The sequence below is a fragment of the Papio anubis genome, chromosome 16 (genome assembly GCF_008728515.1).
Source record: "Papio anubis isolate 15944 chromosome 16, Panubis1.0, whole genome shotgun sequence".
Lineage (NCBI taxonomy): Eukaryota > Metazoa > Chordata > Mammalia > Primates > Cercopithecidae > Papio > Papio anubis.
This window is the reverse complement of record NC_044991.1, coordinates 73,638,485-73,666,378: the sequence shown is the minus strand read 5'-3', so window position 1 is coordinate 73,666,378 and position 27,894 is coordinate 73,638,485. Positions and strand designations below refer to the sequence as shown.

The following is a 27,894-nucleotide window of genomic DNA, read 5'->3' as shown; positions in this document are numbered from 1 at the left end:
AGGAGTTCAAGACCAGCTTGGCCAAAATGGCAAACCTCATTTCTACTAAAAATACAAAAATTATCCAGGTTTGCTGGTACGCACCTGTAATCTCAGCTACTCGGGAGGCTGAGGCAGGAGAATTGCATGAACCCAGGAGGCGGAGTTTGTAATGAGCTTAGATGGAGCCACTGCACTCAAGCCTGGGTGACAGAGTGAGACTCTGTCTCAAAAAATAAATAAATAAATAAACATTTGCATTTTTAATTTGTAGTTTATGGCCTCTTTTCACATATTTATTCTTCATTTGCATTTCCCTTTTATTACTTACCCTTCATATTCATAGATCATTTTTATGGTAGTGTAATCTTCTTATAAATGTGTAAGAGATAATTAAATGAAGTCAACAAACCATTTCTTTCATATACTTAACAAATGTATTTTCTAAGTGTCTTTTTACTTGTTTCTAAAAGCAAGATTTTAAATTGTCTAGAGTAAAATTTGGCAGTCATTTCTTTTGTGGCCACTGCCTTTGATGGCTTGGTATTCTTACCTAGAGATTAGGCAAGAAAATTTTTTTATATTTTCTCTAGAATCCTCCTGGTTTACTGTTAAAAATGTTAAGCCAAAAGTCTACATGAAATTTATGTGTTATAGGCTGTATGTGCTAGACAGATAATCCTCTCTCCCACCAACACCTCTAGTTTCCTAACATGATTTCCCCCTCTTTCCCAGAAATTTCATCTTTTTCATAGTCTAATTTTTTTTTTTTTAGACGGAGTTTTCCTCTTGTTGCCCAGGCTGGAGTGCAATGGCGTGATCTCAGCTCACTGCAACCTCCGCCTCCCGGGTTCAAGCGATTCTCCTGCCTCAGCCTTCCTGAGTAGCTGGGATTACGGGCATGCACCACCATGCCCAGCTAATTTTGTATTTTTAGTAGAGGTGGGGTTTCTCCATGTTGGTCAGGCTAGTCTCAAACTCCCGACCTCAGATGATCCACCTGCCTCGGCCTCCCAAAGTGCTGGGATTACAGGCGTGAGCCACCGCGCCCAGCTTTTTTTTTTTTTTTTTTTTGACAGAGTCTCGCTCTGTCGCCCAGGCTGGAGTGCAGTGGCACGATCTTGGCTCACTGCAAACTCCACCTCCCGGGTTCATGCCGTTCTCCTGCCTCAGCCTCCTGAGAAGCTGAGACTACAGGCACTTGCCACCACGCCTGGCAATTTTTTTTTGTATTTCAGTAGAGATGGGGTTTCACCATGTTAGCCAAGATGGTCTCAATCTCCTGATCTCATGATCCGACTGCCTCAGCCTCGCAAAGTGCTGGGACAGGCTGGAGTGCAGTGGCACGATCATAGCTCCCTACAGCCTTGACCACTCAGACTCACATGATCCTCCTACCTCAGCTCCCTGAGTAGCTGAGACTATAGGTGTGCACCACCATACCCAGCTAATTTTTTCTAGTGTTTTTGTGTTTGTTTTGTTTTTTAGAGAGGGGGTTATACTGTATTGCCCAGGATGGTCTCAAACTCCTGGTCTCAAGTGAATCTGCTGCCTTGGCTTCCCAAAGAACTGGGATTACAGGCCTGAGCCACCGTGCCTGGCTGGAGCTTACTATTTTAAAGTTATTATTATCAGCAACAGCAGAAAAGAAACAATTGATATAAAAGTATATTGGCCTACACATCATCTTAACCATGGGATCAAAGTTAATCTTGCCAAAAATGGGCATGTGGGATAAACAGTCACAGTGGAGGCTGCAGCTCCCAAAACAACAGCCACAATATCAGGAGCAGGACCTGCATTGTCAGCTATCCCACCCCTATCCCACAGTCACCACCCCCGTCCCTGGGGTTGGGAAGAAGGAGTGGCAGTAGCTGCAGCAACGGCTGAACTGAACAGGTCACCTACTGGTATTTTGTGCATGGGATTTGTAAGGAAGGAGATAACTGTCGCTACTTGCACTCCCTCTCTGACAGTCCACATGGCGTACTGGGCACGTATTTTCAGCCAGGGTGCTGTGGTTATGGAGGCCGCTGCAGATGTGAACTCAGCAAGCCACTGAAACGGAAAGAAGCAACTGCTACAGATCTAACTACAAAATCATCCCTTGCTGCTTCCTCAAGTCTCTCGTTCATAGTTGGACCGCTTGTTGAAACGAATACAGGCGAAGCTGAGTCCAATTCAAACTTTGCAACTGTAGGAGCGTGTTCAGAGGACTGGTGGATGCTGTTGAGTTTGTTCCCAGGCAACTCTACTGCAGCCATGCTGCCTCTTTCTGCAGTGACCAAGGGAGAATCAGAGAAAGAGCAAACAGCTGTGATAACAAAGAAGCCGCTTTGCCCCTAGGCTGCAGTGGGAGAGATGGAAATGGGTAGAACTGTGTGTGTCTCCACAGAGAGTCATGTGATCATGTAAGCTGCAGGTCCTACCTCCAATGGATGCTGCCCAGAGACCACAGCATGTAAAAATCTTGCCCTGAGGCCCATGAGAAGGAAACAGAGCTCTCACTGGCTGTGCAGTGCAGCAAGGATATGGTGTGTGGGATCTGCATGAAGGTGGCCTGTGAGAAAGCCAGCACCGGTGAGCGTGGCTTTGGGATCCTCTCCAGCTGCAGCCACACCTACTGTCTCAAGTGTATTCACAAGTGGAAGGGCACTAAGCTATTTGAGAGCTAGATCATAGTGTCCTACCCAGAATACCGGATCACATCTAACTTTGTCATTCCCAGTGAGCACCGGGTGGGAGAAAGAAGAGAAGCAGAAACTCATCCAGAAAGTTAAGGAGGCAATGAGCAGCCAGGCGTGCAGAGATTTTGATGAAGGACGGGGGAGCTGCCTATCTTGGGGGATGTGTTTTTACAAGCAGGTATTCCCTGATGGCCATAGAAAGGATACACAGAGACAGGCAAGCAGATACTGGGCCCAGTGAAGGAACCACTTCTAGGAGTTCATTGAGGAAAGAGAGAACAATGACCCCTTTGACAACAATGAAGAAGAGGTTGTCACCTTTGAGCTGGGTGAGATGTTGCTTATGCTTGTGGCAGATGGGGACGATGAACTGACAGACTTTGAAAATGAGTGGGACTTGTTCCATGTTGATTTGGAAGATTTTTATGACTTGGCTCAATAGCCACCTTGCGTGGCATGTGGACTGGCCTGCTGACCTCAGCAGCAGTCCCCTGTGGCAGTGTGACAGTGCCCGTGTTTCTCTCCTAGGCAGGCCTATCAACTCCAGGTGCTGTCTTAATTTTTACCCAGGGCCTGTCTTCTCAATCTGTGACCTTTCCCCAAGAGGTGTGTTACTTTCTCTGTGGAAAAAAGATTCAAAAATAAATCCTGAAGTTAGTGTTTTGTAACATGAATTTAACAGTCAGATAGTTCATGTAGGTGTGTTGTGTCATCTGTTTTCAACCAGATTGTACTTATGGACTCCACACGCTCGTTTTGAGGACCCTAGGTTCAAAAGCAAAAGCTGTGGCCCTGCTTTCCGGTCCAAGGATAGGAGCGATGGCTGAAGGGATGTGCGCTTGTAAAGAGTCTTCTGCTCCAACACAGGGTGTGGATCCTTGAGTTTTCTGCTGAAATCTGCACATCTGTGTTTTTATATCTGTTCCCTACCCTGTGATTCCCACCCTGTCCACTTGCTCTGTGATTTTGGTCTCTTGCTTAATTGTACACAGGTAATACTACTGGGTCACCAGAACGAGGTGCGAATGTGTTGAGATTTCTATTATGTGTTTTGTTTATTGTTTGTTTTAGATGGAGTCTCACTCTGCCACCCAGGCTCCCAGGCTGGAGAACAGTCACATGATCTCGGCTCACTGCAACCTCCCCCTCCCAGGTTCAAGCAATTCTCCTGCCTCAGCCTCCCAAGTCGCTGGGACTACAGGCATGCACCACCACGCCTGGCTAATTTTTGTACTTTTGGTAGAGACAGGGTTTCACCATGTTGGCCAGGCTGGTCTTGAACTCCTGATCTCAGCTGATCCTCGCACCTCGACCTCCCAAAGTGCTGGCATTACAGGTATGAGCCGCCGTGCCCAGCCCTACCATGTTTTGTATGATAGGAAAATTGAGAAAGAATGCAAATAAAAGATAGAGGGGCATAAAATCAATGGAGAGTTGAAAGTTGACTCCCAAGAGCTTGGTGTGTGTGAGTGTGAGTATGTGATAAGCTTCTCATCCCTGCATAGATGCAGTATTCTTAGCCTTAGTAGAGAAACTTGGTTTAGTGGTTTAAGCCTTGTGTGGCAGATAAATTTTAAAGGACAAAGCAGTGCTAGCTCTGTCTGTCTATATAAATAAAGAAATGGTTTAGCCATACAGTTAAAACTATCTGGTTATCCTACATATTAACACAAACTGGGGGTGGATACAGAATTGTATTTACTGTTTACAATCTAGGCTTTTTAGTCTAGGCACTTTTTGAAAAACCTTTGTCCCCATTCGAGATGTTTTGTTGTTGAGTGTGGTGTGTTTGTTTTTGTGGGTACTTGCCTAATTTTACCTCTGAGCTTTCAGGTAGACAGATGTGATTCAAAACTAAGGTGTTTACTGTAGTGGAGTAATTGGTCTACAGTAATAAGTCACACTTTTCTACTAAAGGGGAGGAGATGGTAATCCCTGAGACAAGCTAAGTTATTAAAAGGATTTCTATTAGAAATTTTGCCTGTGTGCTTTGTTGCTCTGTTTCCTGAAAATAACTTGGACCTGCTCCTGGTCTACCACTTGGTTCCTTGGATCCCACTCGTTCTTTAACTTTAAGTAAAAAACAAGTAATTGTTGCTGTTTGGCTTTGAAGGGAAGGTGAGGGTTAAAGAAAGACACAGAGAGAGGGGGGCTCAACAGCAACACAGGCGTATTGCAGAAACCTGCAGAGATGGGGGGTTAGCTTAAAGCCAGAGTCTGACCGCTTACAGGCTGGGGTACTTATAGGTATGGGCAGGAGGGGTCTGGGCCATCTGACTTGCTGCCTGGCAGGATATTGGTAAGATGTACCTGTGGTCAAGCAGTTTGGCCCTTTTTCCAGTGGGATGTGATAAGATGTTCCTTGGACCTTTGTCCAGCAGGATATGATAGGGATGTCTCTTCAGTTGGGCCCTTGCCCGGCAGGGTATGATAAGAATATTTCTCATGACCTGAACCCCCGTGGAATGTTTCACTTTGACCAAGGTCTGCAAAATGGCAGGGGGCTTACAAAATGGTGCAGTTTGGACTAACAGTTGCCAAAGTCTCTTGTATTTTGCAGCCGCCTTTTTGTAAGAAGCACATTTCCCAGGTAAAACAAAAAATCATTTTTACAGATGATGCTTTTCAGTGTCTATTATGGAGTATGACCACAGTGCACCAATTTAATATTGGAAAATGCCTGTTCTTCATGGGTATAGATAATTTCATAGCAGGTATTCAGAAGAGTATTTTGTAATTCTTCTAACTGTGTTTTATTAAATTATTTTTCTATTACCGTTTTAGTTTTGCACTTCTTAGTTTCAATTTATTTATGTTCAGTAAATAAGCTTTTAATTATTTACCATTACTTCATATGGCGTCATGCCTTTTTTTTTTTTTTTTTTTTTTGAGACGGAGTCTCACTCTGTCGCCCAGGCTAGCATGCAGTGGTGTGCTCTCGGCTCACTGCAAGCTCTGCCTTCCGGGTTCACGCCATTCTTCTGCCTCAGCCTCCCCAGTAGTGGGGACTACAGGCACCCGCCACCATGCCCGGCTAATTTTTTGCATTTTTAGTAGAGACAGGGTTTCTCCGTGTTAGCCAGGATGGTCTCGATCTCCTGACCTCGTGATCCGCCCACCTCGACCTCCCAAAGTGCTAGGATTACAGGCCTGAGCCACCGCGCCCGGCCTGGTGTCATGCTTTAGCAGTTATTCACATGAAGTAAAATTATGCCGTAAATATGCATTTGTGTAATATCCATTTCTTAGTAAAAAGACATGCATCTGTCTACTGCCAATTGGTGTGTGTTTTGGTTTGCTGGTGGAAAAAATACTCTTTCAGAGCTCTTCCAAGGTTACGTAGTGTTGAGTGGCTTGTTCCTAGGGTGTTTGAAGATAGGCTTTCCTTTAAATAATTTGAAAAGTAATCATCCTTTTTTTAAAATTGTACTCACTTTGTGTTCCTATACGTGTGTAAACTTTGAGAACTTTTTATCTCTTCAGTATGTGTTAATTTTAGCGTAAAAGTCATCATCCAACTTGAGTCAATACAAAGTCTATGGTACTTTTGTATCTTTCGGCTACCTGTGCTAGATTTGTGATCAAGGAATTGTTACCAAAAGGGTAGATTAATAAAGGAGAGTTGTGCCAAAAATTTTTTTTACCAGAAGTGGGATAAACTGACATTATCCCACTGACCTAGCATGATACACCAAGAAGAACACAACATTCCTTATGTAGGATTCCTGCCAAGAAATGTATAACCTGAATCGCATTATGAGGAAACTTTCCGTCTGAAGAGACCACCAAACTGGCTTTGCGTGAGCAACAAGGCTGTTTATTTCACCAGCGTGCAGGCAGGCTGAGTCCGAAAAGAGTCAGTGAAGGGAGATAGGAGTGGGGCTGTTTTATAGGATTTGGGTAGGTAGAGGAAAATTACAGTCAAAGGGTGTTGTTCTCTGGTGGGCAGGGGTAGGGGTCACAAGGTGCTCAGGGGAGCTTTTGAGCCAGGATGAGCCAGGAGAAGGAATTTCACAAGGTAATGTCATCGGTTAAGGCAGGAACAGGCCATTTTCACTTTTTTTGTGATTCTTCAGTTACTTCAGGCCATCTGGATATGTACGTGCAGGCCCAGGGGATATGATGGCTTATCTTGGGCTCAGAGGCCTGACAGAAACAATCAGACAAACCCAAATAAAGGAACATTCTTCAAAACAACTGATGCGTCCTCTTCAAAATTAACAATGTCTTGAAAGACAGAGAAAGGCCAAGGAACTAGATTAAAGTGGTCTAAATGATAGGACAACTCTATGTAAAAATGATCCTCAGTTGAACCTGGATCAGAAAAAAAATTATAAAGGATATTATTAGAACAATGGGTAAAATTTGAATATGACCTAGATTTTAGATAATAATATTATATCTGAGTTCTTGGATTTTATAATTGTGGTTATGTTTAAACAATTTTGATAATTGTGGTTATGTTTTAAAAAATGCCCTTGTTCTAGGAGATACATGCTAAAGTTTTAGGTGTGACAGTTCATATTTGTAACTTACCCTCAAATAGTGATGAGGATGAGAAGAGAGACAGAAGGTGGGGAGGCAGATTATTTGCTGATGGTGAATCTGAATAAATGGTTTACAGATGATCATTCAGAATAAATCATCCCTGAAACTTTTCTGTAAGTTTAAAATATTTCAAAGTAAAAAGTCTAAAAGGGTAAGAAAATTTTTAACAACATGTTCAATGAAAAGACCCAAATAGCTCATTGAGATTTTGGGGTCCCATTTCAATATCACCTAACATTGACCATGGTCATCTCTGGAAAGGGAGATTCTGAGTGTGCTTCTTAGATGAAATTTTCCTTTGATTTATGTGTATTTGCCATTACGTGAGATTTTTACTTTTGAAATCCAGTTTCAGGTGGAGGTAATATTTGCATTCTGGGGAGAAAGCTTGCTGGTCGTGGTTATTAATCTTTTACTTATTGCTTTGCTTTATTTTCTATAAATATTCCACTATGTTGCTTGGCTTTCATTAATTTTGTTTTCGGATGTGCAGTTGACAAACACCTTTCCTTCTCATGGTACCTTTGCATCTAAAGTGACACTGATTATACGTGGAGCGCGTTCAAATCCCCTACCTGGTGGGTTATAAGGAAGGGAACTAGGGCTCCAATCAAAAGTAGACTTTGGACCACAAATCCCCCAACTCGCCAAATAAGCCAGAAACTTTTAAGAAGTTCCCTGGCCGGGCGCGGTGGCTCAAGCCTGTAATCCCAGCACTTTGGGAGGCCGAGACGGGCGGATCACGAGGTCAGGAGATCGAGACCATCCTGGCTAACATGGTGAAACCCCGTCTCTACTAAAAAAATACAAAAAACTAGCCGGGCGAGGTGGCGGGCGCCTGTAGTCCCAGCTACTCGGGAGGCTGAGCCAGGAGAATGGCGTAAACTCGGGAGGCGGAGCTTGCATTGCAGTGAGCTGAGATCCGGCCACTGCACCGCAGCCTGGGCGACTGAGCGAGACTCCGTCTCAAAAAAAAAAAAAAAAAAAAAGTTCCCTAAGGAAGGGGGCGCCGAGACTTGTGGGAAACGGAGTCTGGAATTTGATGGATCGCCCCGGGGGGGAACCGGTCCTTGGCAGCCCTGTCTGCGCATGTGCAGTTCTTCCTCATTGTTCCTTACTCCTGTCTCGGATCAGCGTGGAGCCTCCGCGTCTACGCGTAACTCAGCGACCAGGTGCTGCACTAAGGCTGTGCTCCGCGGGCGAGAGGCTAGCTTGGAGGGTTACTTTGCGGGGCTTGAGGTAGGTTTGTGTTCACAGCCTGTGGAAGCAAAAATTTGCGCAAATCCTACGCGGATTCAGACCCCATGGCATTTGTTCCCGAGTCTGCCCTGCATCTGTCCGTCTAGAAAACAAGTGACGGAGGAGGAGGTCCGCTGCGGATCTGCTGGTTCCACGAAGAAGATAAGGGCTGAGGGAGCAGGTTTCCTGAGCAGAATAAAGGGCTCCAGGAAAAGGCATTCACATGTTAAAGAGCTGTTTCCAGAAGCGCCTCTAATTCGCAGGTGCCCTGGGCAACCATTGTCCGCTGGTCAAACCCACGACTCCAGCAGGGGTGAGAACAATTCTTACAACGTTTACTTTATGCTATACTATCATTCCTACCTTAGCAAGCCCATTACAGAGTCTGAGTTTGAAAGTAAGACGAGTTCGCATCCTAGCTGTCACTGGATCTCCATGAACGCAGTGATGAACCTAACCTCTAAGACTCAGTTTCCCCATCTGTAAAATGAAGTGATTTCTAAAACCTGCCTCAGGGTCGTTCTGAGTCTTGAATAAGAGAGCACCTCTAAAGCACTCCGCACAGCTCGTGGCATTTTCTAAGCACTCTGGAAATGTGGCCTGCCTTTCCTACTGTTCTTTTCATGCGGCGTATCATTTGATTCTCAAAGACCCTCTGTAAAGTCGGTGTTACCCACCCCATTTTAACTGAGAAGAAAACCAAGACTCTGGAGGTGAAGTCACATGGCTAGCAAGTGAAGGATCTGGGATGCAAGCCCCAGTTTTATTTCCAGATCGCATGCTTCACAGCACTTAGCAGAGTGGCATGTCTCTATGGGCCAACCGGAGTGTGTAAGGACTGAGCCTTCCCTTAAGGCTCTTGGAGATTTCTTGGTGTTTCTGCAGAACCCTGGGGATACTGTGTGACTGAGGCCTCTGGGAACCTCGAAGTCCATCTGTCTGTGCCCTCCGCAGTTCTCAGGTTCCTAAGGGAGATTTGCAGGCAGTGGTTCTCAGACTCGCATGTATCAGCGTCACCTGGAGGGCCTGTTAAACCCCACCCCACGACTGCGCCCCACCCGCAGCGTTTCTGATTCAGTGGGTCTGGGGAGAGGCCCAAGAATTTGCCTTTCTATTTAGTTCCTACGTGATACTGACGCTGCCAGTCCGGGTGAGGAAAGAAAGAGACCCTCTCATATTGTTTTATACTCAGTACCTGTTTTAAGAAAAAAACAATCAAGTAAAACCAAAGACAGGCAGCCCGGGGCCAGGCCCGGAACCGGGCCCGGGTCTGCCTGGCCTAAACCCAGTAGTTAAAAATCAACTCATGACTTAGAAACCGATGTTCCTGACATTGTATAGAAGAACACTGTGAAACTCCCAGCCTTGTTCTGTTTCTCTCTGACCACCGGCGCATGCAGCCCCTGTCACATACCCCCTGCTTGCTCAAATCAATCACGACCCTTTCATGTGAAATCTTTAGTGTTGTGAGCCCTTAAAAGGGACAGAAATTGTGCATTCGGGGAGCTCGGATTTTAAGGCAGTAGCTTGCCGATGCTCCCAGCTGAATAAAGTCCTTCCTTCTGCAACTCGGTGTCTGAGAGGTTTTGTCTGTGGCTTGTCCTGCTACACGGGGTCCACACTGAAAGCCTCTGTTGTAGGAGATGGTGAACTCCAAGAGAGAGTTGGAAGTCGGCTGAAGGTCCCAGTTATCTGAATTTATTCCCTTTTACCCCAGCCAGGGTCACCCTACTCCTGTGAGAAGGGGATGCCAGAAGCAGGAATCTCACCTGGGAGGTTCCCACCCTCTGATGAAACGCACAGAGTTGCACCAAGGACGTCCGGGAAACGGAAATCTAAGCCCTTGCTCTTGAAGCAATTCCTGGTTCTTCCGCCCTGAATAACTCAGCATCTCAGAGGTTGCCAAGAACCGTCGGTCAGCGAAGGTGTGGGCCAGCTGTCACAGGACAAAGAGGTGAGCTGGGCTGAGGATGGTGGGCAGGAGGCTGGCTGCGGAGGAGGAACTCCCAGGTGAGGACCTGGTGCGCAGACTGACAGGGAAGATACTACCCCCACTCCTCTCAGAAACTCCTCCCATGCCCCTAATTCTTCAACCCCTCTTCCTAGATTCTGCAGAGCCCTCAAACCCCGCCCATCTCCACATCTGGAATTTAGGGACATGCTACCCACTACCTACTCTTGACATTATAGGAGTACGGGGAAGCTTTTCAGGGGTTATGTAATTGTGCCTTATTTTAAAAGCGAAAAATATTGACACAGTGCTTAAGTGCATGGCTTCTGGGGCCGGACTGCCCGAGTTCAAAGCCCAGCTCCACTGCATTGCTCAGTCTTCCCCTCGCTTTCCTCTTTTATGAAATGGAAGTCATAATAGTAGCTAGGCTTGGCTTTACTTTAAAGATTAAATTAAGGAAGACATGCAAAGTACTTAGAACAAGTCCTGTTATATAGTAACTACTATACAAGTATTGTCAGTGTCTTTTTTTTTTTTTGAGACTGAGTCTCGAAGTGTCGCCTGGGATGGAGTGAAATGGCACGATCTCAGGTCACTGCAACCTCCGCCTCCCAGGTTCAAGCAATTCTCCTGCCTCAGGACTGTCTCAGCTGGGATTACAGAAGCCTGCCACCATGCCTGGCTAATTTTTTGTTTTTTTAGTAGAGACAGGGTTTTACTGTGTTGGCCAAACTGGTCTCAAACTCGGCCTCGTGATCCATCTAGGCCTCCGTATGTGTTGGGATTACAGGCGTGAACCACCGCACCCGGCCAGTATTTTAATATTATTATAACTAGGTTAATATAATCTAGGCTTGCATTATATGTTAGTGGCAGAACCAAAAAAAGAACCCAGGCCCCATGACTGCCAGGCCATTGTCCACCTGTCTCAGTTAAGTGGAAACAAGTTTCTTAGTGAAAAAAAAAAAAAAATATTCGGAGACGCTGAAACCAAAGGAGAACAAATCTTTTTCTTTTTAAAATAGACTCCCTTAAAGCACACTTATTTTTGTTGTCAGAGGTTCCTGTTAATTCTTTAACCTCCAGGAATTAAAAATATACATAGAAAAGTAAATGAGCACACCTTTGTAAGTTTTTGCTGTGTCATTTTTTATGCTTTTTATTATGGAAATATTCAAAACATAGAAAAGTCAAATGATATAATGACTCCCAGGTACTTGTCACAGCTCCAGCATATGGACAATTTTATTTCTTCTATATACCACTCCCCCAACACACACCCACACACACTCTCTCTCTCTCACACACACATACACACACACGTATACACTTTCCCCATTACTACCTGCCTCTACTGGATTATTGTAAAGTAAAATATCAATCAGTCAGACAACAGACAATTTAGCCTGTAATATGTGTGGTAATAAGACTGATGGCATGACATCTCATCCTTTGTTGTAACATGATTGTTCAACCAGGTCTTTTTAGTTGGATTTCGTGTGGTTTATATTTGTCTGCTGTTAAATCCAAGGAGGTTTGTAAGAAACAAATATTTACTTTCCCCAGTGAAAACCCTGATTCTGTTAGCTTCCAGTGGTTATACCAGGGTTATAAGAGTCCCCTGTGCAAACTTCTACCTGCCACTCTGAAGGATCAAGAGAAATTTTCCCATAGTTCAGCAATTTGCCAGCAGATGTCTGTGGATTTCTAGGCATGTGCTATGAGGACCTTCAAAGTGAAGCGTATTTCCCATGACTTCTTTGCTCCTTCTCCCTCCTACAGCTCTGCCTTCACACTTCTCTAAACTTTTGCAGGAGCAGAAGAAAATGAACACATCCCTGGTAAATTATTTACTCATTCGATTTTTCCAGTGAAACTTAAGAGCTACTTTGCCTTTTTAGTAACCATGCTTTTTTGACCATTTTTTCTTCATTTTTTTACTTCCTGACTTTTTTCCTGCATTATTTTACTTTCTTTTTCTCTCTTCCAGTGGTTTTGAAAGTCGACATTTTATTTTTATTCTATAATTGATTATCATTGATTACTGTTGATGTGTTTAACATATTTTTCTATCAACATCAGAATTTTTTTCATCGATAATATACCTAAACAAGATAACACTCTTCTGTCTTCTCAGGTTTTGTGGAAATCATTTAAATACTTTTCTTTTTCATCTTCTTTTTATATGATAAATATTTTTTTGAATCCTCTGCTAATTATTGCATCATGCCTTCCAGCTACTAGAACATTAATAATTTGTATTAGAATATATATTTTCTGTTTTTTTGTTTTCTTTTGTTTTCTTTTGTTTTTGAGATGGAGTTTTGCTTGTTGCCCAGACTGGAGTGCAATGGCACAATCTCAGCTCACTGTAACCTCCACCTCCCGGGTTCAAGCGATTCTCCTGCCTCAGCCTCCCAAGTAGCTGGGATTATAGGCGTGTGCCACCATGCCTAGCTAATTTTTTGTATTTTTAGTAAAGACAGGGTTTCTCCATGTTGGTCAGGCTGGTCTTGAACTCCTGACCTCAGGTGATTTGCCTGCCTCGACCTCCCAAATGTTAGGATTATAGGCATGAGCCACCGTGCCCAGCATTCTGGTCATTTTTCTTGTTCCAAGTTTGAAGATAGAGTGGCAAAATTATAACAGTCGGTCAGCTCTACTATTACCTACAATTTAGGTCTGCATATTATGTTCCAGTCACTGTTAAATTCCTTACTTGGATTAGCTCATGTAATTCTGGCAACCATATTATGAATTAGGTACTTTTATTTCACCCTATTTACTGAGGGCACAAAGATTTCAGTGACTTCTTTGGGTTTTTATTTTAAGATGGATGCTCACTCTGTCACCCAGGCAGGAGTGCAGTGGAGTGATCTCGGCTCACTGCAACCTCTGCCTCCCAGATTCAAGCAATTCTCCTGCCTCAGCTTCCCGAGTAGCTGGGATTATAGTTGCCTGCCACCATGCCTGGCTAATTTTTATATTTTTAGTAGAGAGGGGGTTTCACCACATTGGCCAGGCTGGTCTCAAACTCCTGGCCTCAAGCAATTCGCCCACCTCGGCCTCCCAAAGTGCTGGGATTAGAGGTATGAGCCCCCGCCCCTGGCCCAAAGATTCATCTTTATACTAGCTCTCTCTCCTGAGCTCCAAGACCTTAGTATATGCAGCTGTTACCTGGACGTGTCCACCTGTATGTTTCACACATACCTTAAGTATATATAACATGTCCCAGGTGTCTCTCTCTCTCTCTCTCCCCCCTACCCCACCCCCCCAATTCTTTCTCCTGTTGTGGCAATCCTAGTGTATGGTGCCAGCATCAGCCCAGCTGCTGTCATGATAATCTGAGAACAATGCTCCATTTGCTCTTCACTAGTTAATTCCATGTAGAATTAGTTCAGGCTTCTCAATCCCCACTGCTACTACATGAAGACAGGTGGTCACCTCTCACACCAGTCTACTATCTTCCTCTCGAACTTCCCTTTAAAACTGAGTTTCCTGTAGTCCCAGCACTTTGGGAGGCTGAGACGGGTGGATCACGAGGTGAAGAGATCAAGACCATCCTGGCCAACATGGTGAAACTCCGTCTCTACTAAACATACAAAAAAATTAGCCGGGCATGGTGGCGCATGCCTATAGTCTCAGCTACTCAGGAGGCTGAGGCAGGAGAATTGCTTGAACCCATAGGCAGTGGTTGCAGTAAGCTGAGATCGTGCCACTGCACTCCAGCCTAGCGACAGAGCGCGACTCTGTCAAAAACAAACACACACACAACAACAAAAAACTGAGCTTCCTGACCTTGACCATTGACACTTTGGGCCAGGTAATGCGTTGTTGTAGGGGCTGCTCTGTGCACTGTAGGATGTTTAGCGGCATCTCTGGCCTCTACTCACTAGATCCCAACCCCACCCCTCTTAGCCATGACAACAAAACTTGCTTCCAGACATTGCCAGATGCTCCCGGGGAGGCAAAATTGCCACTAATTGACAACCACTGCCTTAAAGCATTCTCCATTCTGCCCCTGGAGCATTACTTTCAAAATGTAAATCTAGTTACATTACTTATTTGTATGTCCCCATTGTCCATGGAAGTAATATAAGTAAAGGTGTATATACTCTAGAGAACTGCACAAGACAATCAAATTGTGCATGGAAAGAAAGTATTGGAATATCCATTTAAATTTGTTTTGTATCTAAAAAAACTAAGAAAGTTGTTAAGCTTTACTTTTGGTGAATGGCTGAGAGTTGTGTACATAAATAATTTACAAATACACTGAGGGATGCTCAGGGATTTTTACTAATGGGTGACTAAATACTTTGGAGGCCACTGGTCTATAGGAGAAAGTCTAAAATCCCTCTGACCACACAGCACCTCTATTGTTCTTTATCTCCGAAGTCCCCAACCTTATTCTTCTAACCCACGGTACTACCTTGTAATTCCTTTCATTTGAGGTGTGTGTTCATGATCTGCACCTTGGCTTATGCTGTTGCCCTGTGTTCACACAAAACTCACTGCTTGTGTACAATCAAATGTTACTCTCCTTGATGAAGAATGACCTGAGAATTAATTTTTTTCCCTCTTTGTGACCTCCTTCTACCTTGACCACCCATTTTTTCATGGCTTCCATAATTCATTGTTGCATGTGTATGTTTGTATAGAAAGTCTCTTCATCAGTCTAAAGAGTCTTAAAAACAGGACCAACGTCTTCTTTGCCTTGGTCTCCTCTGCAGCTAGAACAGTTCCAGACATGTAGAGGAAACTCCAATTGTTTTATGAATTAATAAGTGGATTTGTAAATAAGCATAAAGGCCTAGTGTTTTTATTATGATTTCTGTTTCCCCCATAAAATATAACTGAAGGAAGGTACATGTCAGACAGCCTTTGTAACACTTCCCTGTAAACTTTTAACAGTGAACATGGTAGGGATTAGTTCCCATACATATTTTCCATGGCATTGAGTCTTGGGCACTTCAGATGGAGCAGGATTGGACTATTACAGGGCTCAGTGCTGTTTGAGGATGTATCTGTGGACTTCGCCCAGAAGGAGTGGCAGCTCCTGAACCCTGCCCAGAGGCTCCTGTACAGGGATGTGATGCTGGAGAACTACAGGCACCTGGTGTCAATGGGTAAGCCCAGCTTCCCCCATGCAACTCCCAACAGCATGCAGTTCCTATCTTAGGAAGCAAATTATTGTAGAGAATGATGAATTTCATGTTTGAGATTTGGGAGTCAAGACTCTTTGAGGGTACTTTGAAGAATATTGTATTCTTACTTCCCTGGTGAAAGGGTCTACTCTGATGAAGCACATTGGGACACCATTATTGTGTAGCTTCTAGAGCTTCTCCATTCTTGTTCTCCTTCAGAAAGCCTGAACCCTAAGCAATTTTTCCAAGTCTCCTGTTATTTCCCATAACAGGGCACTGTGTTACCAAACCTGAGCTGATAGTCAAGTTGAAGCAAGGAGAAGAATCATGGCTATTAAAGAGAGAACCACCAAGTCAGAGCCACTCAGGTGAGTTGAAGTCAGGTAGAAAGAACCTGGGGGAATTAGATCCCAGGTGGTCAGTCCAGGTGTTGGTATCTTTGAAATATATTTTAGAAATCTCTTTTCCAGGCTTTTAAAAGTAACAGAAGAAAGATGACCACCATATCTTAGATATCAAACCTCCAAATATTCTCATATATAAAGGTTTTTTGTTTTTCTGTCTGACTTTTAGGAAGAGACTTTCTTGTTTTTTATAGAATCCAGTTGCTGTCTTCCTCATCCTAGACCTTTACGTCTGTGTTTCTCTCTGTCCAACAATGGCCATTGTTCACCTTCTCTCTGGTGTCAAACACCCTGTAAACATGCATTTGTTCATGCATTCCTTTATTTGACAAATATTTATTCGGGACCTGCTACGTACCAGTCACATTCTAAGCACAGGGGATACAGAAGCAACATCTCTACTCCTATTAGTAGATCCAATCAGCAAATGAATATGTATTAAGCCAGGTAGTGATCAACATGCTGAAAAAGTCAGATGAAAAAGATACAGACTCCTAGAGAGTATTGTTTTAGCAAGAGGAGACAGGGGAGGCCTCTTTGTGGAGGTGAACATTTGAACAGGAACAGTGAAAGAGAGTTTTCAATGAAGGGATGGACTGAGCCATGGATTGTCGGAGAGCTTTCCAAGCCAGGGGAATAGCAGGTGCCAAGATTCTGAGAAAAGAGTGTGTTTGTAGTAATTAGAGAACAGCAAGGAAGTCAGTGGGACCAGAGGGCATCCAGCAAGGAGAAAGAAGCAGATAAGGTGAGAGAGTTAGCTGGAGGGAAAGCTTTATAAGCCGAGTAAGACTTTCAGTTTCACTGAGTGAGATAATAGGTAAGAGAATATGGCAAAGGCTATACCTTTTTTGTTTGTTTGTTTTTTGGGTTTTTTTTTTTTTTTTTGAGATGGAGTCTCGCTCTGTCACCCGGGCTGGAGTGCAGTGGTGTGATCTCAGCTCACTGCAACCTCCGCCTCCTGGGTTCAAGTGATTCTCCTGCCTCGGCCTCCCGAGTAGCTGGAACTACAGGTGCTTGCCACCATGCCCAACTAATTTTTGTATTTTTAGTAGAGATGGGGTTTTACCATATTGGCCAGACTGGTCTCAAACTCCTGACCTTGTGATTCGCTTGCCTCAGCCTCCCGAAGTGCTGGGATTACAGGCATGAGCCACCGCGTCTGGCCAAAGCTATACCTTTAAGCACTACATTTGGAAGCCAGGAAAACACAGGCCTCTAGCAAGGGAGACTGAGAAGGACCATCCAGCATGGTACAGGGAGAACCAGGAGAGCATGAACAAGGTGTTTTAAGAAGAAAGGAGTGAGATCTGATATGCAGATGGATGTGTAGAGTTCAGCATTGCCTCATCTTTTCCTGAGAGGTATCCAAAAACCACAAGGAAAATACAAAACAAGATGTCAACTCAATTTTCACTGGAAGTTGGAGGCAGCTGAAATGCTAAGGCAGCTGAAATCCTTATAACATATATATTTTAAGGTGGAAAATCTGCCCAAAGCAATGAAAATCAGGCTCGCTTATAAAAGAAGAAGTAGAGAAAAAAATATCATGCAAACCAGCACTGTGGAAAACACTGTTAGATATATTGTACAAACACTATTTACTTAGAAAATTTTCCTTCAATGAAACTTAAAAGTGATGAGGGATTACTTTTTAAACAATGGGACAGTAGTAGCATTGTTTTGAAGGATATCCAGGTTCTGAGGAGGGCTAAGGACAGAATGTGTACTAAGTGGAAAACATGAGGGGAGGTTTGTGGTTGAAAATGAACAATTTTGGAATTATATAGCCTGATCTGATAGGAGCTAATACTGTAGACTTATGGGATGGTCATTTGAACATGTATTGTGAATTTAGGTGTAAGAATCTAGTATCAATTCTAAGCGTTAAAATCTAATACCATTTTTTTTTGTTAGCCTATTGACTTCTGTTTGTTTTATCTACTACAGAAAAATCCTAAGCTCTTAAGCACACAATTGGTATTATTGCATACAGTGTGAATTGCAGAGGATAACAGCACCCATAGACAAAATTGTTAAGACAAAGATCAAAAAGGGTCCTTGGACTATGTTAGGTAGCCAGGTGTCCAGGTGTTTGCTTTCTCACAGAAAAGAGAAACCAAAGAGAAGTAAAACATATGAGAGCAGAATTAAAAATTAAGAGTTGGCCAGGCACAGTGGCTCGACACTTTGGGAAGCCAAGGCTACAGGATCGCTTGAGGCCAAGGATTGAAGACCAACCTGGGCAATATAGTGAAATCTCCCTCTGGAAAAAAAAATTAATTAGCTGGGCATCCTGGTGCACACCTGTAGTCTTAGCTACTCGGGTACTTGGGAGGCTGAGGTGGGAGGGTCACTGGAGCCCAGGAGTTGGAGGCTGCAATGAGCTATGATTGCACCATTGCACTCTAGCCTGAGCAACAGAGTGAGACCCTGTCTCTAAATAAAATTAAGACCAGGCACAGTGGCTCATTCCTGTAATCCTAGCATTTTTGGAGGCCAAGGTGGGAGGATCACTTGAGGCCAGGAGTTCGAGATCAGCCTGGGCAACATAGCAAGATCCTGTACCAAAAAAACAAAACAGCAACAACAACAAAAAACCGAAAATTAGCTGAATGTTGTGGCACACATCTGTACTCTCAGCTACTCAGGAGACTGAAGTGGGAGGATTTCTTGAGCCCAGGAGTTCGAGGCAATGAGCCGATTGTACCACTGCATTACAGCCTGGGTGACAGAGCCATATCCTATCTCAAATAAAAAATAAACTAAAATTAAGAGTTGAAAATTTATGTCCATATAAAAACATGCCCATAGAGATATATAGCAGCTTTATTCATAATTGGCAAAACCTGGAAGCAACCAAGATGTCTTTCGGTAGACGAATGGATAAATAAACTGTGTAGTACCTCCAGACAATGGAATGTTATTCCGCACTAAATAGGAATGAACTACCAAGCCATGAAAAAACATGGAGGAACCTTACATGTATATCACTAAGTAAAACAGCTAATCTGAAATGAAAGGCTATATGACATTTGGAAAAAGGCAAAACTATGGAGACAGTAAAAAAGATTAGTGGTTGCCAAGAGTTAAAAGGGGAGGGAAGGATGACTAGGCAGAGCATAGATATTTAGGGCAGTGAAACTATGCTCCCTAGTATTGTAATAGTGGAGACATACATATACACACACATTTGTCCAAACCTATACAATGTACAACACCAAGAGTGAATTCTAATGTAAACTATTAACTTTGAGTGATTATGATCTGTTAATGTCGGTTTGATCATTTAAAACTATATACCTCTCTTGTGGGAGATGTTAATAGTTGGGAACTTTGTGCATATGTGGGGGCAGGGGGTACGTGGGAACTCTCCACTTCCCACTCAATTTTGTCATGAATGTAAAACTGATCTAAATATAGTGTATTTAAAAACAGTATTAAGACAGGGCACAAACAATTGGTAAAGTAAATCAGCTGATTGAAAGAGGGAAAAGTACGATAGGCCAACAGGACAGATTACTATTGATTAACTCTGATAGAATCAGGTGGTAGCACCAACAACCAGGATATGGAGGTGAAATGGATCCTGTTGCAAGCATGCTTGTCCTCTTCTATATTTTAACATTCTGTTTGGACATTGTTTTTCCGTATCAAAACTGCAGGGAGAGATGGGGCCTGAACTATAGGACTGAGCTTTAGGCCTGAGGAAGTGAATGATTTTGTATTTTTAATTGAGAATTGGTGTGCATAATGGAAAAGAAGAGAAAGATTAGAGGCATGTAGAGTGAAGTAAGAATTATCCTTAAGTAATTAAGGTATAGGGAAGAGAGAGAGAGAAGGATCTAATCTTTGATTTGCCTCCAAACATAATCTGTGCTCTGACACTTCCTTTAATCACCCTTTAGTCTTCATTGTCTCCCTATTGTGTCCCCTGTCTTTACCCCATGCTTTGATTATCCTCTGTTGGATTAATCATTTTCCTGACTTCCTTTGTTCTCAGTTCACTATTTCTTATTTTATTCCAAGATTTATCCATCTTAAGGTCATATTGTAATAAGCCAAAGCTATTTGTATTAATTTTTGACTTTGTCTCCTTTTTTTACTATAGTGCATGTTTTATCTTTGCTTTCATATTACCCATCCAAAGACTAGAATAAATATTTGTTTAGGACTTCTGTTATCCTAGGATATTGCCCTGAAACTGAAGAATCAACTCAGAATACAGCACTTGCATACAACCCCCTCCTTAAGAAATGTGTTAAGATTTATAATGTATGGTTAATTTTTCCTATGTTTAGAAGTCCAGAAAGCCAATAACATGAAAGAAGTCAAGAAAATAAAGACAAATAATTGAAGCAAGCTTTATTAATCAACAACAAAATACTGACTAAGAGAAGTAAAACCTTGAGGGAAGCATTTAATATGGCCACAAACACAGTGCCCTCAAGAAAAATGTCCCATAAATGTAACTCATTTGGAACAAGCTTGAAAAGTGTTTCAGAAATCATTATTAATAATAGAAACCATGTAAGAAAAAAAGTCAGTTGAATTCAGTAGGTGTGACTTCCTTGATATTAAGCATAATAAAACTCATGCAGAGAATAAACCCTGTGAAAATGATCAAAAGAAGAAATCCCCCAGTCATAATCAGGATTTTGTTCAACATCCGAAGGATTCATCTTTGGAGCAACTTCTTGAATATAATGATCGTGGGAAAGGCTTTCACAGAAAGATAGTCTTTGTTACATGTAAGAGAGCTCTCACGGTAGAGAAACCTTCAGAAGGAAACAAATATGGACAAGTTTTATCTCAAAATTAAGGTTCAATTCTCGTCCAAGAACCCTTAGGGAAAGGAAGCCATATGAGCCCAGTAAAAATGGGAAATCCTCATGCATGAAGTCAAAACATGCACTCAAGAAATTCACGGCCGGGCGCGGTGGCTCAAGCCTGTAATCCCAGCACTTTGGGAGGCCGAGACGGGCGGATCACGAGGTCAGGAGATCGAGACCATCCTGGCTAACACGGTGAAACCCCGTCTCTACTAAAATACAAAAAAAAATTAGCCGGGCGAGGTGGCGGGCGCCTGTAGTCCCAGCTACTCGGGAGGCTGAGGCAGGAGAATGGCGTGAACTCAGGAGGCGGGGCTTGCAGTGAGCTGAGATCCGGCCACTGCACTCCAGCCTGGGCAACAGAGCCAGACTCCGTCTCAAAAAAAAAAAAAAAAAAAAAAAAAAATTCACACAGGGGAAAAACACTATGAAATCAAACTTTACCCAACATCAAAGAATGTACACAGGAGAAAAACCTGATTAGTGTAAAGAAAATGAGAAAGCCTTGAAGAAGTTATACGATACTCAAAATGAGAGAACTCGTGCAGGAGAGAAAAATCTATGAATGTAAGAAATGTGGGAAATTCTTTCATGAAAAAGCATGCCTTACTCAACATCAGAGAGCCCACACAACAGGAAAACCCAGCAAGTGTAATGATAGTGAAACAGTCTTAAAGAAGGAATCTTGCCTCACTCCCAATCAGAGAATTAAAACAAGAGAGAAAAATAATAAATGTGAGAAACCTTTCTTTGAGAAGTTGAAACACACTCAACATCAGAGAAGGCACTCGGGGGAAAAAAACCAATGGGTGTAATGAAAGTGGGGTGCCTCAAGTAGGAAGTCACAACTTACACAAAGCCAAAGAGCTCACAAAAAAAAGAGAAAACCTATGACTGTAATAAATGTGGAGAAAGCTTCCATAAGAAAACAGATCTCAGACAGCATCAGAGCACACACACAGGAAAAAAAAACCCCTGTAAATGTAATGAATGTGAAAAATCCTTCTTTGTGAAGTCCAACTACACTGAACATCAGAGAACTCACACAGGAGAAAAACCATATAAATGTAATGAATGTGGAAAGTCCTTCTGCCAAAAATCAGCCTTCTCAGTACATCAGAAAATTCACACGGGAGTGAAACCATATAAAAGTAATGAATGTGGGAAAACCTTCTGTGTGAAATCAAACCTTACTCAACATCGAAGGACTCACACAGGTGAGAAACCCTATAAATGTGATGAATGCTGGAGATCTTTCTTTGTGAAATCCAACCTTGTCGTGCATCAGAGAACTTATACAGGAGAAAAACCCTACAGATGTCCTGAGTGTGGGAAAACCTTCTATGAAAAGTCAGCCCTCACAAAATATGAGCTAAATCACACAGGGGAAAACCCCTATGAGTGTAATAAATGTAGAAAAACCTTCAGCCAGAGGTCCTCCCTCACCAAACATCAAAGGAAAATACACAAGAAGAAAACTCCCATCAATACCCTCCATATGCAGAAACCTGCATCTTCAAGCCAAATTTGTCAAACATCAGCAAAATCATAGGGCAGAAACCCTAAGGTGTTAATATATGTAGGAAAGTATTTATTTATAGGTTATAATGAATAGGAATTAGAAAATTAGCATAGGAGTGAAACCACATGAATGCTTTGAACATGTGAAAGCTTTCAGCAAGTATTCAGAGCTGAGGAGGAAAAATTAATTTTAAGATATATGAATACAAAATATTCTTGTGGATAAAATGTTTAAGTAGAAGTCATCTTTCTGATGTAATATCAGAGTAATTAAAAGAAAATGTCTTGTTCTTAATAGAATGTGAAACATGACCCTTTCATAAAACTATGAATTATTTAAGTCATTGACAATAGCGTTAAATATGTGTGAAGATTTCGGAAGTATATTGGGCTATATATGATTACATAGGATATGAGTGTGCTGTATAACATAAATTATGTGTATGTTAGATTTACACATGGGAACCCACCACTGTCTCTGAATCACAATACAATATATTTTATAAGTGAAAATTGAACAGTCACACAACCTGTGGCCCAACAATTCCAATTCTAGATACATACCATAAAACGTAATTCTCAACTGGGTTTCCTAATGTGTGTTTGGAAATATGTTGTTTTGATTGTCAACATGATTGATGTGCTACAGGCTCTTAGTAGATAGGAGGCCAGAGATGCTAACTTCCCTACAATGTATCAGTGAAAGGACAGGAAATAGTCTTATCCAGAATACCAGTAGTTTCACTGCAAAAAAAAAAAATTGCCCTACAGAAACTGTTGCACATCTGCACCCACAAATGTGTACAAGAATGTTCACTGAAACATTGCAATAGTTATTTTAAAAAAAAATTACAGAAAATATCCAAATGTTGATTAACAATAAACTAAGTAAGTGTTGGCACAGTCATATGGTAGAAATAATATACATCAATGAAAATGAAACTCTATTAAACACATCAGCATAGTTATATCTTAAAGGGATGTTGAATTTAAAAAAGGGAAAAATATAGATACTATGTTATGTTGTTTATGTAAAGTTCAAAAACAAACCAAGAATACATTGTTCAGGAATACATATATAAGTAGTAAAATTAGAAAAGAAAGCAAATGGATGATTAACACAAAATCTACAATATCAGTTACATTTTAGGAGGAAGGAGGGGCTTACATTTATGGAGAGAAAAGAGAGCCTTCATGTTTCTTAAATGGGTTATGGATACACAGGTATTTCTTTTATTTTTATTTGTATCATGTATATGCATATTTATATTCATATGTGTATCTGTTAATAGAATATCTTATTTTCAAGAAAAGCCTTAAAATAATGCATTAGAACATTAACAGAGGTGATATTTTGTAGTAAGAGTTGTAGTTAAGATTTTTTTTTACATTTGTCTATTTTTCTGTAGTTCAAATCTCTTTAATGACTGTTTTCAAGTATCCATACCACTAGTCATTTAGGCCTACCCTTGATTTTCTTGATGGTCTTTTTCCATTTGTTTCCTAGTAGAATTTCTCCTAAATTTTTTAAAATGATAAAGTGAACACTGACCAAGATAGAAGAAGTAAGGAAAGTGGAAAAGCAAAGCAAAGTACAGTAGACTTTAAACAAGTAGAAACAAAAAAGAATCAATAATAAAAGTTATCACAAATAATATGAACAAATTGAATTGCTACATCAAAGACACAGATAGTTTAACAGTGAGTTGAAAAACTAAATCCAACTATGTATGGCTTGTAAAAAAAAAATGTACCTAAAACCAGGTGACAAAGGGAGTTTGAAATTTAAGGGATGACAAAAATAGATCCAGGTTTTTTTAAACATTTATCCGCTAAAGTGTGACAACATAAAGGTAGTGCTGTGATTACCTTGTTTAACCAAACTTCCATGGAGTTGTAGTCTAGGGAATAGGATGGATGTTAAAAGCTGTGGCAGGGCCTGCTAATCACCCTGCAGTAGCCGTGGTTCCCTTCTTCCTTTAATAGTAGTACTCCCTAGTGAATGCTGGCAGGGCATATGGCCACCCAACTAGACTACATTTCCTATCCTATTTCGCTACCAGAAGAAACAAGAAGGAAATGGCACCTACCTGTCCATTGTAACTCTCACATGGATTATTTGGAGAGTGTAGACATTTATTTCCAATGGATTTATTGAGAATTTATCCTCCTTTGAATAACAACAAAAAGCTGAAGGCCATCAAATATACAACAATAATGGATTGGCTAAAGGAATTATCACACATCCAAAGGACAGAATATCTTGCTATATGTCAATAATAGAAAACTCTGCTATAGCAGAGTTTACTACGTGCCAAGCACTATTCTAGAATATAGATATAGATATAGATAGATAGATATATTGATATGATAAAAATGTTATTTAATCCTCATAACAACCTATGAAGTAGATACTGTTATCCCCATTTTACAGATGGGTAGACCAAAGCACAGAGGTTAATTTGCCCAAGGGCATATACCTAGTAAGACATGGAGCCAGGATTTGAGTCTAGGAAGTCTGACACCAGAGGCCATGCTCCTAACCATTAGCTTCTTCACTGCTCATCAAAAGTGATCTTGTAGGGGAAAATCCACTGATAGGAAAGTATATTCATGTTATGTTTCTTTTCTATCTGCAGTTAACATTTCTAACCTTTCATGGTCTGAGAATCCACAGGAAACTGAAAAGGGCAGGGCAGGGAAGGGGCTTTCAGGTACATCTGTCTTTTTTATTGATGGTGCTCTCTTCATTGTCATTTCTAGTGAGAAACTTTTAAAGATACCTTGTTTTGATTTTATTTGGAATGGTGAACAGGGCACTGAGCATGGGGCAACTTCTAATCTTGACATTGCCTCTAACCAACTGTGTGACCTAGTCTAGCCCAATTTTATTAATCCTTAAATTGAGGAGGCATATTTAGATAATACTATAATGCCTTTCCATTTTTATCATTCTGAACTTTGTATGTCAATCTATAGGGCAATCAGCACATCCTTAGAGGCCGAAGGCAATGATGGATATAGTATGAGTGTAGCGCCAGCTTAGGTCGGGAAAGAATGAGTGGAAAATAAATAAAGCATGTGTCTTCAGAGAATGTCTTTAGAGAAGGTGGAGACTGAATTTTCTCAGCTGCACCTGCTGACTCTCTCCTGTCTTGAGTGTGCCCTCACAGACATCCAATAAGCCTTTTCTTGTGGAGTCTTCCCCCTGCCAAGCCCCTCAGCTTAGCTCCCTGCTTTGAGAATTGCCCTGAAACGTCCTTTGGCACACAACTCAAGTGGGTCTCTGCATGGGGTAACACCACGCAAATTTTGCACACTCTGAACAGAAGGATCAAGAATTGCTTATAGCCCAGCTCCTTGCCTGGGGCTTTTCCACACCTGCCTAGAGCTCTGGTGTGAGGTCTCACTGAATTTCTGTTCCTGGAGTTTTGTCCTCCTAACACACAAGATCCATTGCATTCACATGGAGTCAGTATCTGAGCCCCAAGCACAGCTTCACTTTAGACAGGACCTCCCACCTGATAACCTATTTGTCTCTGATGGTACCCATTGGCCCCTGAATCTCACACTGGCTTGTGGTAAACTCGAACCAGGGGTGCTAGGAACAAATACAGGCCAGAGAGTACATAAGACATCCAGAAGCTGCAGAAATATAGTGTCCTCCAAAACACCAAAGAAACATCAAGAAATCCTGGGCCTAGGAGGCTGGAGTCCATTTTTATTTAACATTTATTTCTTGTGGAGTCATTAAGGTCATTTCGTGGGACTGAGTGCTGTGAATAATTCAAAGACAGTTAGCATCCAAGTCTGGGTTTTTTGGCAATATGGCGTATTGGCAAAGCACAACATGCGATGGAAAGCAATTCTGGGATTTAACCCCAGCACTTCTGCCACCTACCTGTTGATGTTGGATGACTGACTTCACTTCTCTGAGCATCCATTTTCTTATTAAAATAAAGATGACATAATAAGATATCAATACTAACCTTACAATAAATATGTTAATTGGTACACTTAATTAAAAGAACCTAGCAAAGTATCTTGTGTAATGGAAGCAATGGCTTTTATTAGGATCTTGTTATGCAGCAAGCAAGGGTATACATGCCATATCACATTTAATCTCCAAAACAGGCCTACAGGATAAGTTCTCTTTCCATGATCATCTTAAAGATGAGGATAACAAGGCTGATACATATTCCTTAAAATTACTGGAGTTAGACCAGGCATGGTGGCTCACTCTTGTAATCCCAGCACTTTGGGAGACTGAGGCGGGCAGATCACCTAGGTCAGGAGTTCAAGACCAGCCTGGCCAACATGGTGAAACCTGGCTCTACTAAAAATACAAAAATTAGCCAGGTGTGATGGCGCATGCCTGTAATCCCAGCTACTCTGGAGGCTTTGAGACAGGAGAATCACTTGAACCTGGGAGGCAGAGGTTGCAGTGAGCCGATGTCGTGCCATTGCACTCCAGCCTGGGCAACAGAGTGAGACTCCATCTCAAAAAAAAAAAAATTACTGGAGTTATCGAGAAGCCCAGATCCCATAGAGAGTTTGTACTCTCCTTGCCTCTTCCAAATCAGCACAAAATATTCATGTTCTTCCTAGTTGCTCTCAAGGAACTTACCTCTTAGAGTACCAGGCTGCATGGTGACCAGGCTATACGTGGCAAGAGCAGAGTTTCTAGAATCATCTCTTGTGCGCTTTGATGCACATTCCTGGCCTCCCATCCAGCACTCTATTCCAGAGAAGGAAGCAAATGCCCACTCTCCAGCCCTGGACCCAGCACATAGGGAGCCAAGACCTTCTCTTGCCTGCCATTCCCTTGAGACCAAGTCTAGGACAGCCTGGGAACACTTAATAAGATTCCTCAATGTTTTGTTTCTACCTTACAGCAGCACAGGTCAATTCCACCTGACATTCTCCCCATTCCACCCCCAATCTCTCGGCAAAGGTACTTTGCAAGACACTTTCAGTTTGGTTCCTAGGACCAATACTTTTGACGAACAAAGATGTGGAGTCTCCCCCATAAGGCTGTAGACAGAGCAAGAGCAACCTCTTTTCCTAAAATGGAACTGTCTGTGTGCAGAGGGAGCTACTGAACATCTGTCCCTGGTGACTTCCTCTGGGCAATGCAAGACCCCATTTCCCATAAATTTCTGTGGCACCTTTATTTGTGATTATGCAAGAGTTTCTGCTTTATTGGGTACACTGAACGCTTGCTCTCAAGGTATTTTTTTTTCTTTCCCATAAATGCAGGATTCTTTCAGTACCCACAGAGATTATAATTAGAAATGGTTTAAACACAATCTCTGTGTGTGTCTCTCTCTGTGTGTGTGTGTGTGTAAAATCAGGAAGTTGCCACAAGGTATAAATCAATTCATCTATTAATATACATGAGACACTTAAATAAAACTCTAGGAAATGGAATCCAACAAGGTACTGAAAGAATAATAACCATAATCAGTAGCATTTCTTTTGGGAATGCAAAACAACAACAAAAGCAATCATTCAAAAGGAAAGCATTGGTCACCTTTGGAGGATGCTTTGAAAACTGGAAAATAAAGGGAAAGAATCATGAATTCTGCCTTT

General features: G+C 42.0%; 1 protein-coding gene and 1 pseudogene across 3 annotated transcripts; both read left to right on the top strand.

Moving 5' to 3' along the window:
- The first annotated feature begins 1,869 nt into the window (after nucleotides 1-1,869).
- On the top strand, nucleotides 1,870-3,334 carry LOC101001790 (annotated as a pseudogene). The gene has a single exon (XR_652274.3). The product of XR_652274.3 is annotated as an E3 ubiquitin-protein ligase makorin-1 pseudogene (transcript).
- Nucleotides 3,335-8,218: 4,884 nt separating this feature from the next.
- On the top strand, nucleotides 8,219-20,962 carry LOC103887982 (zinc finger protein 37A-like). 2 transcript variants are annotated; one of them, XR_652278.4, is made up of 4 exons: nucleotides 8,219-8,453; nucleotides 10,171-10,407; nucleotides 15,404-15,530; nucleotides 15,821-16,859. XR_652278.4 is itself a non-coding variant. In XM_017944764.3 (3 exons), the coding sequence occupies exons 1-3, from the start codon at nucleotides 15,353-15,355 to the stop codon at nucleotides 20,304-20,306; spliced, it is 330 nt and encodes a 109-aa protein (XP_017800253.1). In that variant the 5' UTR covers nucleotides 14,113-15,352; the 3' UTR covers nucleotides 20,307-20,962. The 2 variants fall into 2 exon arrangements, 1 of the variants encoding a protein (XP_017800253.1); XM_017944764.3 differs by lacking the exons at nucleotides 8,219-8,453; nucleotides 10,171-10,407 and adding an exon at nucleotides 20,251-20,962 and having other exon boundaries at nucleotides 14,113-15,530; nucleotides 15,821-15,916.
- The last annotated feature ends 6,932 nt before the right edge of the window (nucleotides 20,963-27,894 follow it).

What these genes read in the sequence shown, in the direction of transcription:
- LOC103887982 (XM_017944764.3), top strand. Translation starts at nt 15,353, where the DNA reads ATGGCATTGAGTCTTGGGCACTTCAGATGGAGCAGGATTGGACTATTA. An exon ending in CAGGCACCTGGTGTCAATGG is followed by an intron (nt 15,531 to 15,820) that starts GTAAGCCCAGCT and finishes TTCCCATAACAG; the next exon opens with GGCACTGTGTTACCAAACCT. An exon ending in ACCAAGTCAGAGCCACTCAG is followed by an intron (nt 15,917 to 20,250) that starts GTGAGTTGAAGT and finishes TCCTATGTTTAG; the next exon opens with AAGTCCAGAAAGCCAATAAC.